The sequence below is a fragment of the Typopeltis vanoorti genome, chromosome 1 (assembly GCF_054136105.1).
Source record: "Typopeltis vanoorti isolate ZY-2024b chromosome 1, IOZ_Tvanoo_1.0, whole genome shotgun sequence".
Classification (NCBI taxonomy): Eukaryota; Metazoa; Arthropoda; class Arachnida; order Uropygi; family Thelyphonidae; genus Typopeltis; species Typopeltis vanoorti.
This window is the reverse complement of record NC_143549.1, coordinates 11,303,622-11,318,570: the sequence shown is the minus strand read 5'-3', so window position 1 is coordinate 11,318,570 and position 14,949 is coordinate 11,303,622. Positions and strand designations below refer to the sequence as shown.

The following is a 14,949-nucleotide window of genomic DNA, read 5'->3' as shown; positions in this document are numbered from 1 at the left end:
ACATGTCAGATTTATTGGATTGCCTAGTGTTTATATGTAATGTTTCATGTATTGATATTATCAGGTAACTTAATTGTGAGAGTCTGAGGATAGATATATGTACAGAGGTGAGGAATTTATGCCCAGTAAGAGATCATAGTGCAGAAGTTTAAATATGTTTAATTAAGTAAGGGGAACCCAGACTCTTTTAAGGTTAAGAATTTAAATAACATGTATACTTGTCTTTGTGAAATAATAAATGTGTTTCTTTTTACATAATCAATTGAGTTTGTCATATCTCCTGCGGATTTGAATTACCGTTTGGAAAATTTCGTATCATGAATTTAAAGGGGAAACCAATAGTGATATGTGAATAGGGACCACGACTGCATGTATCTTGATCCCTACAATTTTCGTTAAGTATTTTAGATAGTGCATCAGAATTTAGTTGCTGGCTGGCGCAGTCTTTAATCTATACAAATTTGTCGGCAACCAAAGTCTGAGAATAAAAGACACAACAAGTTCAATGTTAACTGAAAGCTAAGTAAATAAGAAAGACAAAAACGGGGATATAACAATATCAAGGTTATTTCCTCATATAATACCTCCTGCTCATACACAATTAAGATATCCTCTCCTATGTTCTCTACACTCAAGTTTCTAATATTTCAACCATGATCAGGATAAAACTCCTGTATAAATTGCTCACTGACTCCTAAACAATGTCTTTTGCTGCAGTTATCTTTCTACCACTTTCATTCATTAACATCATCTTACAATGATCAGTCTTCTTTCTACTTGCCATATGTCTAAAAAATTCAGTATGGTTTTTATTCACATAGTTTTTCAATTTCTGCTCATACTGCACTTCTGTTTCGTTTACTAACTTATTCACTCTTCTGCATCATTCTTTATACTCTTCATGTAACTGATTATTACCATTATGCATCTTGTACTTCATCCAAGGTACCTTTTTTTTCCAGAATTCATGCTCCACATTCAGTCTTTTGGCCTGCACAATACATTCACAGATTGTTGCTGTTATGTATTCTTTGTCAGTTCCTATCCGGCAATTATTTCATTGCCGCTCAACTTCTCGTTCTTCCATGTTATAGTGCCAAGCTGTCTCCTATGCTTGTCATAATCACCAGTGTTATAATTCCACATACATCCTTTCCTCACAAAAGTCTGCATATGACTAGTCATAACCCAGGTGATCTTTTCGTGATCACATTCACCAACTGGAAGAAAGTGTGAAACCTCTTTCACAAGTGTACTTTTCATGTAACTTTTTTATACTCTCCATGTAACTGATTATTACCATTATTCATCTTTCACTTCCTTCAAAGTACCTTCTTCCATATTTCATGCTTAACTCTTCAGCCTTTTGATCTTTGAAATAGATTCACACACTGATACTGTTATGTATTTCTTTAACAGCTCCCAAGCAGCATTCATTTCCTTACCATTCAACTCCTCATTCCATTTTATAATTTTATTATGATGATTATGACAAGCTTAATTTTATTAAACTTGTCATAATCATCAGCCTTATAATTCCACATATATGCTTTCCTCATAGAATTCTGCATATGTCTAGCCATAAACCAGGTCATCACTTCATGATCACTCTCACCAACTGGAGAAAAGTGTGAAATCCCTCTCACAATTACATCCACTGATGAAATGATCAGAGGATGTAATCTCTCAATCAGATCTAAAACTTTCGATCCTCGAGTGCCCTCCTTTACATGATACCTGAGATAGATATTGCTCAAGAACTCAAGAAATTCATTTTCTTTATTCCAAAATGCTATCTCTTCATTCAAATTTATACTGCCATAATTAAAATCACCCATAACAATTATCCTTCCTTTGTTCACTAATCCAAGTTGTTTAAACATTTCTTCATTACCACCCTTCATATTCCCAGACCTATAGCAACATCGAACTAAGTATGTCTTCCTGTCAACCTCCATGTTACATCACACTGCATCTTAACCTCTTTCATGTCTACCTTTTGTGCACTTAATTCTCTTGCTATCATTAGCAACACAACTCCTCCTCCATTCTTAACCTTTCTATCCCTGTGAAAAATACTGTATCCTCTCATTTCTTTTCCTGGATATCATTTCCATTTAACCATGTTTTTCACTTATTCCAATGATTTTGTGGTGAATATACTTACTCACTAAAACCATTTCATCTCTCTTATTTCTGATAATTCTGCCATTTGTAAACAAACATAGTAGTTCATGTTTAGGTCTAAAACCAGTCCTATCCAAGGCACTTATTGGTTGTGATTTGTCCACCACACTGACCAATAAACTTTAACAAATCTTTCCACATACATCTGCTCAGTCTGAACTTTCTCACCCACATCACAATATACTATATCTTCATACATACATTTACTGCCAATTTCAACATCCAATCTCTCGATCAATCAATTACTTTAGGGTCATCCTTAAAGTAATTGATTGGTATATGCATCTAAAACTACTTAATCCACTTAGGATGACCTCTTGTGGTTAAAATAAATAAATAAATAAATAAATAATAATAAAATTAGTCGAACAGATAAGCTTAAGTGTTGAAGGTTATTCATGACATTTTTAGCTGTATTAACAACACCAAATGAACTATTTTATAAAAAAGATGTTTTATTAACTTGTTTATATTTTGCTGAATTTCAAGTGAGCATCATCAGAGCACAATACAGAATGTACATTCGATAGTGAGTAAGTTAAACAATATGATTGTAATGAACAAAAGATCTAAAGTCCTAGACCTGGTTGGTTGAGTGGTTAGCATACCTGCTCTCCAGCCAAAAGACTGCATTAGAATCCTGCTGTGGGCATGGATGTTTGTGATTGTCTCTGTGAAAATACTAGTGGTGATGGGTGGTAGATGCTGTTGGTATAGTTGAAGTTCATTGGTAGATTGAGTGGTGGAGACAGTTGTAGAGTGGGTGCCCTCCATCGATGAGTCTTTGGACTCCCTGGAGGTGTCATATAATAATAATAATATTTGGTGCCCTCTAATATGTTGCACAAAAAAAAAAAAAAAAATCAGCTATGTGGGAGTTGCTCTTAAGATAACAGTCTCCCATAAGAATAAAGATATTGTTATTACAAAAGCTAACAAGGGAAATGCAACAGTTATCATGAATCAAGAGGATTATAACAGAAAAAAAAGCAAGATATTCTAAGTGACAGTTCTATGTACAAAATTATAAATTGAGACCCCACTAAGTCTCAAAGGAAAAAAGTCTGCAAATTATTGAAAATAGTGATTTCCTGGCTCAAAGAAATCATAAAAAAATAAAATAAAACCTGCTCATGTACTCCATCCCACATTTATGGATTACCAAAACACAAATCTAATATTCTCCTACACCATATAGTCGATAGCATAGAAAATACCACTTATAAACTTGCCCAACAGCTAGTCAAGTCTCTTGCCTACCCCCTTACTGGATACCCCTCTACTTTTGTATAAAATTCAGTCCATTGAAAATCATTAATTAAAAATCAGTTGTTGTCCATTCAACTCAAACAGCCAACACCCCAAAATCAACTTTAGAGTAGAAAAATAATCTAATAACTGTTTATTTTTTCTTGACACATTAGTCACCTGCCTTTCAGATGGATCACTATGTTTTTTCATTTACAGAAAGCCAACATATACAGGAAGATATCTACATAAATAATCACATTATCATCTAGCACAACAGTATAGCATTTCAAAAATACTTACACACACAGAGCCAGAACCATTTGTTTTAATGATACAGCTCTGTCCACAGAACTCAAATATCTATGCCATACTTTCTTGGCCAATAGCTACAATTCCTACAAAACAGATAAAATACTATATTATCCCATTACTTCTCCCTCCTCTAATATACAGGAACATAATATTACCATTCCTATTCTCTATGTAAGAGGTATCAGAAAAGATAGCCAAAGTACTAATGAAATAATGTAATAATGAAACTAGCAACTCTGATCCACTCTCCTAAGGATAAACTTCACCCTCTAGCATATCCTGGAGTGTATGAAGTTCCTTGTGCCTGTGACTTGGCCTACTATGGGTAGACAGGAAAATCTGTTAACATCTGCTTGGAAGAACATAAAAAATGCATTTAGTACCATTATTATGGCAGGTCTGGACTGGAAGACCACGCATTGGACACCCCTTCACACAAGATTAGATTGAAGAAAAATAATGTGCTATTTAGAATATGTAACAGATCCAAAAGATTATTTTCGAGTTAACCATGGCTATGAAGAATTCTCCTAACCTTAACAAATATGATTGCATTAATTTCCCTAAAATTTGGAAGACTTATTTTAAGAGCGACTCTCACACAGCCGGAATTATTTTATTATTATTTTTTTTTTTGCAACATTAAAGGGTGTCAAATTAAGATTTTTATCTTTTTTCTGTTACGATTGTATTGTTTCCCTTACTCACAGTTGTGTATACATGCTGTGTTGTGCTCTGATAATGATGATTTAAAATTCAGCATAATATAAGCAAGTTGATAAAACATATTTTTTAGAAAATAGTTCATGTGGTGTTGTTAATACCATTAAAAATAGTCATGAATGATATAATTAGACAAAATTTAAATAACAGGTAATATAAAATTTATAATACAAAAATAGAAGAACTTAGTAGCCAATGGAGACAACCGACATCTCCCACCAGAAGCTATGTTAAAAGATTAATAAGTTATGAAATTTTCATTAATTCTGAAGAGTAATTTAAAATCAGATGAGTTTATAAATAGGCGAGCTTGAAAACTGGATGCTATGTTTCAAGCTGTCATACTCATCTGTCATCTATCTCACATCCTGGAAACAAACTTTTGGTAATCCTATTCCCAAAAAAGGAAGATAAAAGTCAACTGTCAAACTATTGCCCTACTACTGCTCTGCCTTAATTACTCTCAAAAATAATGGAAAAGGTCATCAATAGCTAACTTCTTCACTACTTGTTGAAAGTTTTTCCACTTGGTTAGATCATAAATTAAAAATATCAAGAAATTATATTCTTGGTTTAATCCTTCATCTAAGTGTAAGTAAACAGTCTGTGCCTGAAGTATTTTCAGGACTGGGGCAACTTGTATATAGAAGCTAATGACTTCACATCACTTGCTTTAGTATCCCATAATGCAAAGTATATATTCTTATGGACATGTATAATGCTATGCATTATAGGAAAGGTCATTACCCAAACCAGTTTTGACCTTTATTGAGGTCCCATCAGTGGGTCAAAATGATCTGGGTAGTGACCCGTGTCTGTAAGGATATGTGCTTTGCATTAAGGGATACTAAGTCAAGTGATGTGAATTCATTAGCTTCTATATACGAGTTGCCCCAGTCCTGAAAATATTTCACGCACAGACTTTGTTTGCTTTTCACAATTCTTGTTCCACAGCAGACCCCCTAGTTAACTTCACCCACCTTTAAATGCAAGTCATGGAAAAGTTCAGAGACATTCAAGTAGTTGCGCTTGATATTTCCAAGGTATTTGATAATAGAGCTTGGCTTCTTCACCAAGCTACAATCCTATGGTATTCCTCCCTTTGTGAATGGATTGCTAGCCTACTCTCTGGCCATTCACTGCAGGTTATGGTAGCTGATTTCCTTTCATTCAGATTTTATTAATGTTGTACTGCAGGGATCCAAACTGTCATCTATGCTCTTCCTCCTACATATTAATGATCCTCTCTTATGATTTCCTGACATCCACCCTTACTCATAACATTACTAATGACAGTATTCGCCACTCCTCTTTTTCATTTTCAAAACCTTACAGCATTCAGTAAGTTAAACTTCAAGACTTTCTTTAACCCATCTCATAAACACTGATCTTCTTTTCATTCTCAAGTGTGTGTGTGTGTGGGGAGGGAGGAGAGATAATAACAACTGTTGAATTTTAATGCCACCAAAATACAGCCCTGCCTTATTCCTATAGAGAGAGAAAGACCACTTGGTTCTCTTCCTCACGTTTGACAATATTCCTCTTGTCAACCAAGACCAGTCTTCTCTCCTTGGATTAACTGTCACATCCAATCCAATATATCTTGGTAAACATATCAAGTCCATAGCTTCTTCAGCTGTCACAAAAAAAAAACTTGGTTTTCTTTTCCATTAAAAACAGTACTCTTGACACTAAATAAACCTCACAATCCCCAAGTTAAAAAAAAAAAAAAAAAAAAAAAAAAAAAAAAAAAAAAAAAAAACATCAACAAATATTCTTCTCTTCCATCTCTAATACCTACACACACTGCATTGTCATAGATCTTGGGATTTCTCATGTATGGTGTGTATGGGGCTAATACACAAACACACACAGATCAGTCTATAATTTGTAGCATTTAATTTTATCACCACCTTTGTGAAGTGGAACAATTTTAACTTCAACTCTTGGTACTTGTACAAATGTAAAAATTGTTAAACAGGTAAGCTAAGACTGATGCTAACTACCTGGAACATTCCCTTAAGGCATGTCATGATGTGTCATCAAATGCTTTTCATTATTGGAATCTAGATTAACATCTAAACTCAAAAACCTTTTGCTCACCAATAAGTCTTTTCTCATTTCATTCCCTATAATTCAGCTTCTCCTAATTATTTCACACAGAAGATGAAATATCTTGATGAATTGATCACTGAATATTATTATTATTATTATTATTATTATTATTATTATTATTATTAAACAAGACCTCATGGAGTCAAAGACTCATCTAGGAGGTCCTTTTATCTCACACACATCTCATCATACCGGGTCTTAAACATATTCAAACTCCTTGCAGACACCACACTCTCAGGAAAGGCATTCCAATCATTCACAACTCTGCACGAAAAAAAACCTGCCTCTCACTCCCCTACTCACACCTTCTTTATACAGTTTCCAGGGATGACCTCTGGTTCTCCCCTGATCTCCCACTATTCTCTGTAGAACTTCTCCACCATTGATCCTATAACAACCCCTTACCAACTTGTAGGTCTCTATCATATCTCCCTTCTTCCTTCTCTCCACTAGACTCTGCAAATTACTTATTTTCAATCTTTCCTCATACTCGACATTCCAGAGGTCAGAAACTATCTTAGTCAATCGCTTTTGTACCCTTTCCAACATCTCTTCATCCTTCTGAAAACCAGGTGACCAAAGCTGGGCACAATAGTCCATGTGTGGCCTAATCAAAGCCTTATACAATGGAACAAGAATCTCCCTACTTCTACACGTCAGTGTCCTCCTCATCATTCCCAGAAGTCTTTGTGTTGTCTTCACAATTTTGGCGATGTGTCCCCTAAATTTTAGATCCTTATCCACTATCACTCCCAGATCTCTTATTTCCTCTACTTCCAACAATATATTCTCACCAAGCATAAATTCTGCATCCCATCTTTGTTTTCCAAATTTTAAAACCTTACATTTTGCAACATTGAACTCGCATCCCCATTTGCTTGCCCAATCACTCAATTTATTCAAGTCTTCTTGCAAGGCCACAACATCTTCACTACTCTTTATGGTTCGTCCCAACTTTGCATCATCTGCAAACAACTGAATATCTCCATCCAAATCTTCGCCAATATCATTAATATACAAGTTAAATAGTAATGGCCCTAAAACAGATCCCTGAGGCACTCCACTAGTGACTTTCCTTTTCCTGGATATTGCACCCCCATACACAACTTGTTGATACCTATCAGATAGCCAGCCTCCAATCCAATGCACTAATCTAATATCCAACCCCATCTGCTCTAGTTTGACTGTCAACTTATCATGAGGTACTCTATCAAAAGCTTTTGCAAAATCCAAGTATATTACTGTGTATCCTTCTCCTCTGTCCAAGGAAGCAGTCACTTTATTGTAATAAGTAAGTAGATTACTAAAACACGACCTCCCTTTAGCAAATCCATGCTGTCCATCAAAGTTTATACCATTGTTGTCAACCCAACTCTGGATCCTAGTTCTCACAAGCTTCTCCAACAACTTAACCAACACCTGACATACAGATAGGCTTATAGTTTGATGCTTGAGTTCGATCACCTCCTTTATGAAGTGGCAAAATCTTGCCCTCCTTCCACTCTTTAGGGACTTGACCAAGTGCAAGACTCGTATTAAAAAAATATGTCAAGGCAGGTGTCAACTCTCTGGCACATTCCTTCAGAATACGCAGTGATATATTATCAAGTCCCACAGCCTTATTTACATCTAGTTTACTCAACTCCCCAAACACCTCTTGCTCACTTACAGTCAGTCTCTCCTCCCCATCATCAACTGCTCTTAATCTCTCCATGAAGTCACATTCACAAGATTGAAAGATCTTTATGAACTGCTCATTAAGTATCTCCACCACACATTCTGCAACAGCTGTCTTTATACCATTTCCTCCAATCAATGTCATCCTTCCATAATCATTCTTTCTTTTGCTGGCTATATATCGAAAGAACTCCCTAGGATTCTTTTTCGCTTCATTAGCTAACTGCTGTTCATACCTCTCTTTAGCTACTCTCACCAACCAAGTCACTCTCCTTGCCTGGTCTTTGTAGAACTCATGAAATTGGTTACTTCCACTTCTCTTATGCTGCCTCCACAATACCCATTTTTCTCTGTATTGCATGCTTAATCTCTTTATTCATCCATCTCACACCTAACTTATTTAACCTTCTCACCCATGGTATACATTTAGACATTTCATCCACTAAATATTTTTTGAAAATCCACCAAGCTGCATTGATCTCTTTTCCAGCTAACTCCTCATTCCATGCTACACCTGCAAGCTGTCTCCTGAGCTCTTCATAATCACCCCCCTTGTAGTTCCACATATACCCTTTTTTCACAGGGTTCTTGCACTGCTGACAACCACCCAGGTAATCACCACATGGTCACTTTCACCAGTTGGTGGATGATTTGAGACCTCACTGATAATTACATCCTCTGATGAGATGACCCAATCCCAGACCCTTAATCCTCTTGTGCCCTCTGTTACATACTGTCTGAGGTAGTTATCCCTCAAAAACTCAAGAAACTCATTTTCTTTACTTCCAGTTGCTATCTCTTCATTCCAGTCTATATTGCAATAATTAAAATCACCCATAATGATCACCTTTTTCTTATTTGCTTGGCTTATTTGACTATACATTTCACTATCACCACCATCCACATTACCAGGTCTATAACAACATCCCACCAAGTATTTGATTCTATTCACCTCTATCTCACACCATACTGCCTCAAAACCACTGGCCCCATTTCCCTCTTGCATCTCTACCTTGTATGGACATAACTCTTTCTCTATCATCAATAGCACTCCCCCTCCCTTTTTACCCCTTCTATCCTCACGAAACACATCATACCTTTCCATCTCTATTCCTGTCAGGATGTCATCCTCATCTAACCATGTCTCACTTATTCCGACAATCTCTGGGTGCACAGACGCAATTAGTGCAACCATTTCATCCGCCTTGTTTCTTATACTTCTAGCATTGGTATACAAACACAACAACTCATTTCTGGATCTACAGCTAGTTCCACTGATACCACTCACTCGATGTGATCTCTCCATGCTGGACTGGGGCCATTTCCCTTTCTGCTTCTTCATTTTAGAACCCTTTGCAATTCCATCTGTTTCCTTTTGATCCCTGATCATCCCATTACTTTCCTGCCTACACAATCTCTCACCTCCTCTTGGAGCATCCACCTTTCTCATGCTGTGTATCCCTGTCCTCCCTGAGCCTCGCCGTTTCCCTGCTCCTCTTGCACACCCATTCTCTCATTTTCTATACTCATACCACTCACTTCCACATTCATTTCCACTCCTTCAATCTCTCCTGTCTTACTCTCCTGCTCTTCCACATCACTGCCCTCTCGATCTGATTCATTCTCTCCATTCACTTCTCTACCTTCCAGCAGCAGTCTCTCCAAGCGACTCACACCATAACCACTCAAATGCAGTCCATCGCTCCCATACAGCTCACTTCATCCCTCAAACTCATTCCACACATTAACAAACTGTGCTCCCATCTCCTCACACATTTCAGCCAGAATATCATTCATAATCCTTGCTCTCTGCCTCATTTCACCACAATCATACCTAGGCAACACACTGACCACCCTTCCTGTCACACTATTCTCCTTTATCTTTCCAACAAGTCTCCTGACATTCATTTTGACATGCTCTTTGTTCTCTCTCAAATCATTCGTACCAATTAATACAATTAACTCTTTTGCTTGTTCCCGCCTCATATTCAATGCCTCAATCACTCTACTCATTTTACCGCCTGGAAAACATACCTTGTGCATTTTATCCTCTAGCACACCTTTAATAAATGGAGTCGCCATACAACGCCACTCGCTCATCTTTTGTTAACTCTTTCATGCCATCATGATTTATTTTAATAGTTTTGACCTGAATTCTCTTAATTTCATTCCGTATCCATTTCATTTCTTGCTTCATCCAATCCAATTCACCTTCTGAACCTCGCGACACATTCACTCTAACATTTAATCTTTCTAACTTTCTAACTCTCGACCCCCTCTTCTCACTTTCCCTTTCATTCATCCTTCTTTGTTTCCGTACTTTCGGTCCAACATACGTCCAACTTTCACTATCATTCTTCTCACTTTCACTCTCACATATCTTTCTTTGTTTCCGTACTTTCGGACTAACATGCGTCCAACTTTCGCTATCATTCTTCTCACTTTTACTGTCATTCATCTTTCTTTGGTTCAGTACTTTCGTTCCAACATGCGTCCAACTTTCGCCATCAGTCATTCTTTTTTCGCTATCATTCATTCTTTCGATTTTTTTTACTTGCGATTTCTGCACCATGCCATTTCTACTTTCATTCGTTCGAATTTCATTCGAATACCTTTGATTATGTCCTCTGCTGCAGTTACAAATGTACCACATTCACCCATTAACTTTATCTTGCTGTAATCAATTGTCTTCTTCTTCTTTCTACTTGCCACACATCGAAAAAACTCTTTAAGATTTTTTTTAGCCTAATTTGCTCATTTCCACTCATACTGAATTTTCGCAGTCCTTACCAACTGAGTTATGCTCCTGGCCTGCTCCATATACTCATTGTGCAACTGATTATTACCATTATTCATCATGTGCTGCTTCCACATACCTTCTTCCACATTCATGCTTAATCCTTCATTTATCCATTTGACACCTACCTTATTCAGCCTTTTGACCTTTGGAATACAATCATATATTGATGCTGTAAAGTATCTCTTTGTCACTTTGCAAATCAGCATATTTCTTTCTGTTTTACCTTCTCATTTGTGCTACCGATCCAAGCTATCTTCTAAGCTTTTCATAATTTCTTCACAGAAGTCTTGATATGGATAGCCACAACCCGAATGATCACTTCATAATTACTCTTACCAACCAGAGGGAATTGAAACACCCATTCACAATTACATCCTTTGAATGAAATGATCTCTAAAACTCTATCATCATGTGCCTTTTTTTTACATATTGCTTAAGATAGTTGTGTCTTAAGAAATAAAGAAATTCGTTTTTCTTATTTCTATATTCTTTATTTTCATTCTACTCTACACTGCCATAATTAAAATCACCCATAAAGATCACCCTGCTTTTGTTCTCTAACTCAAGTTATACATTTCTTCATCACCACTGTCCACATCATTCTCTGGCCTATAGCAACATCCAACTGAACATCTCTTCCTGTAAATTTCCACCTCACACTATGCTGATTCCAAACCACTGCTACTATTTCCCTCTTGCATTTCCCTCATATTATATAATTCAACTGCTATCATCAGTAGCTGCATTCTTCCCTACTTTATTGTCCTTTTCACCTGGTTGGTCAGCTGGCCTGGTTGGCTGAGTGGTTAGCGTATCCACTCTTCAGCTAAAAAGCTGGAGGTTCAAATTCTGCCATGGGCATCGATGTTTGTGATTGTCTCTGAAAATGCTAATGGTGGTGGTGGGCGATAGATGACACTGGTGTAGATGATGGTAGGTTCATTGTGGTTGCTGGATTGTGAGTAGTAGAGACAGAATTGAAGAGTAGGTGCCCTCCCTTGATGAGTCATTTTACTCCCTGGAGGTGTCACATAATAATAATAATGATTTCTATCCTTGTGAAAAACACTATACTCATGCATTTCTATTCAGGATATGTCCACCATCTACCTTATTTTTGATGCTCTTGGCATTTGTAAATAAAAACAGCAATTTGTGAATCATAAACAGACATGTTGATTGTGATTACCACATTGCACCTACCCTTATCCAGTCACTATTGTCACCGCTTATCCCATATATCTCCTCAATCTAAACTACATCATCTCTTCACATCCCGACCTTTCTACTCCTGTGCTATTCACACTACTATGCACATATTCACTACTGATTCCAACATCCACTCTCAATATGCTGTCCCTATCCCATCCCCTAACTCCTCCTTCCCTTTTTGCATTCCCTTTTTCTCTTAATCTCTCACACACTATTATTATAACCAATGAACAACCTTTCAATTCACTTCTCATTACTTCATTCCACAGTACATCTCCTAGCAAACCTTACCAAACCTTTGAATACAAGTCAAAGAAATGTTTGGAGAAACTCACATGGTTGTTCCTAATATTTCAAAGGGTGGCATCAAGCTTGGTATCAAGGTTGTCTGATGAAGCACAGATTATCCCAGTGTGCTGTGCATTTTTCTAATACATCAACAACTTTCTCACACTAACCACAAATACTATAAATCGTATTCATAACTTTGCTGATAAGTGCATCCAACTTTTCTTGTAAAACTGAGGGATTTTGTAGTGTTCAAATAAGTCAATCTTCAAAATCATTAGCCAATATTTTAAAAATTGATAAGGTCCTTGCCATTCTCAAATAAGGGCAAAAATAATCAAGTGAAATTCAACACTATTATTATATGAGAGACCCAATCTATGAACACAATCTATCATACCTCTCCTTGAACCCATTAACAGACAAAGCACCCACAACTGACTCTGGCAACCCATTCCACTTATTCACAACTCTGCAAGCAAGCTATTAAAATTCAATATATTTTTCAGAAGCACAATCCTACTTCTCCAAGTCCTTATTTCTGATGTTGTGATTGCCAGTCAAGACCAATTTTCTCTGCCTGGGTTGACTTTCACATCTATTTTTTTCCTGGTACAAACATATTAAACCCACTCAGCTTCCAAAAAATACTTTCTCAATTCAAAAAAAAAAAAAAAAAAAAAAAAAAAAAAAAAAAAACCCTGCCATTTTCTCTCTTAAAACTTTCTAAGTCCAAAATCTGACTTGACATTATAATACTGTATTCACATTTGGGGATGATGAACCTAAAACACCTTCCTATGAATTATTGACTGTCCATAAGAGTATGGTCCACTTAAAAGATAACCTCTCTCTCAAAGACTTCCTCCAGACATGCTCGTTTTCATGTATGAAAATGAGCATCCACTGATCAACATCTGTATATATAATTCAGTTGCAAACTTTGCAAACCAACATCTCATTCTGCCTTTGTTTCATTTACTTCTTCAAGACCAACCTTCTCTATACAATTTTCTCTAATGAATATAACTCTCAGCTCTTCAAAATACATATAGAATCTATTTCTCCCTCTTTCTACTTGCCCATGCATGGCACCTGATTCATTCTAGATATTGTCACCTTTCCTGTGTGGGGGTCAATATTAAAAAAAATAATAAAAATTATGCATAAATATATTTTTAAAAATTAAAACACATTCAGAAGATATCCATCTTCTTAAACATGTTCTCAATTTTGATTTTTTCCCCTTTTTTGGATCGGTGTCTTATGTCTATTAGTGGACTAATTTAATGACTCATTTCTCACCTGTAAATACTGTTGATCATCTAAAACCACTGGCATCCAACTATTTCCTCCAAGACGTGCTTCTGGAGCAGAATGAAAGGAGTCATATGAAGTGGAAACTGTTAACTGAGAATCAGCTAATAGTCCATTTTCAAATCCCATTGGTTCTATGCATACTGTTTATAAAAAAAAAAAAAAATCAAAAAGTAGATCATTTCATGGAATATATCTTTAAACTATATTCATTATAGTAATTATTATTCTTATTATTACATGATATTACCAAGCAGTCCAAGGACTCATTAGAGACGAAACTCTATTCAGTCTTTCCTAATACTTCTCAGTTCAAATATACACAACAGTACTACTACCAACAAAGCCATCTACTGCCTACCACCATCATCAACAAAAATTGTTGATGATGATGGTAGACAGCACAACAACAGTGTTTTTTTTTTTTTTTTAAATCTGTAAATCATCTTTTTTCTCATGGCTGATTTGTCTGTATGTAGGTTGAAGAAACATAAGTTTCCAAGACAAAAAAAAACCTGCTTGCTTCCTCTGTATGAAGTCAGCTAACATATGTTCAATTGAAAAAGCTCTGTTGGGATATCAATATTATAATTATATACTTGCAGAGGACCCTGTAACCTCTAGAGAGTGCATCCCCTGGGTGGCAGATAGGGAAGCCCACCAGTTATGGTGGGGTGGTCAGACTATATTGAATAAATGGATCTACCCTCTTTTCCCTCTACTTTGAGGAAGATCCACCCACTTTCATCTTTCCTATAAGGTCTCATCATCCAACTCTTCATATTTTGTGACCCTTATGCTATTAGAGTACTTGAGGGCTGTGGGGTCTTTCCATTTCTGGCCCATATCTATGTCCCCCCCCCCTCTATAATTTGCTTTTTCTCTTTCAGCATGCCCTATTCCTCCTATAGGTTTAAATTTGAAAAAAACTAGTTCAGTGCCTCAAGGTAGCCCTACCACTGGACTTTGCCAATGCCAGGCTAGTCACCTGATATGGAGAACATTAATCTACTTTTAAGCAAACAGAGAAAGGTAATCAAGATGAATCCAGGTAAAACAACCCTGGA

General features: G+C 36.4%; 1 protein-coding gene across 4 annotated transcripts in view; it reads right to left on the bottom strand.

Annotated features, from left to right (window-relative positions):
* Positions 1–14,949, bottom strand: part of LOC150109786 (uncharacterized) — a 1,408,745-nt gene that overhangs the window by 840,214 nt on the left and 553,582 nt on the right. For all 4 annotated transcript variants that reach the window (XM_090396626.1, XM_090396635.1, XM_090396653.1 and 1 more), the window contains one exon: positions 13,871–14,025. In XM_090396626.1, the coding sequence (XP_090252752.1) occupies positions 13,871–14,025 (155 nt within the window). The remainder of the gene's footprint in view (positions 1–13,870; positions 14,026–14,949) is intronic.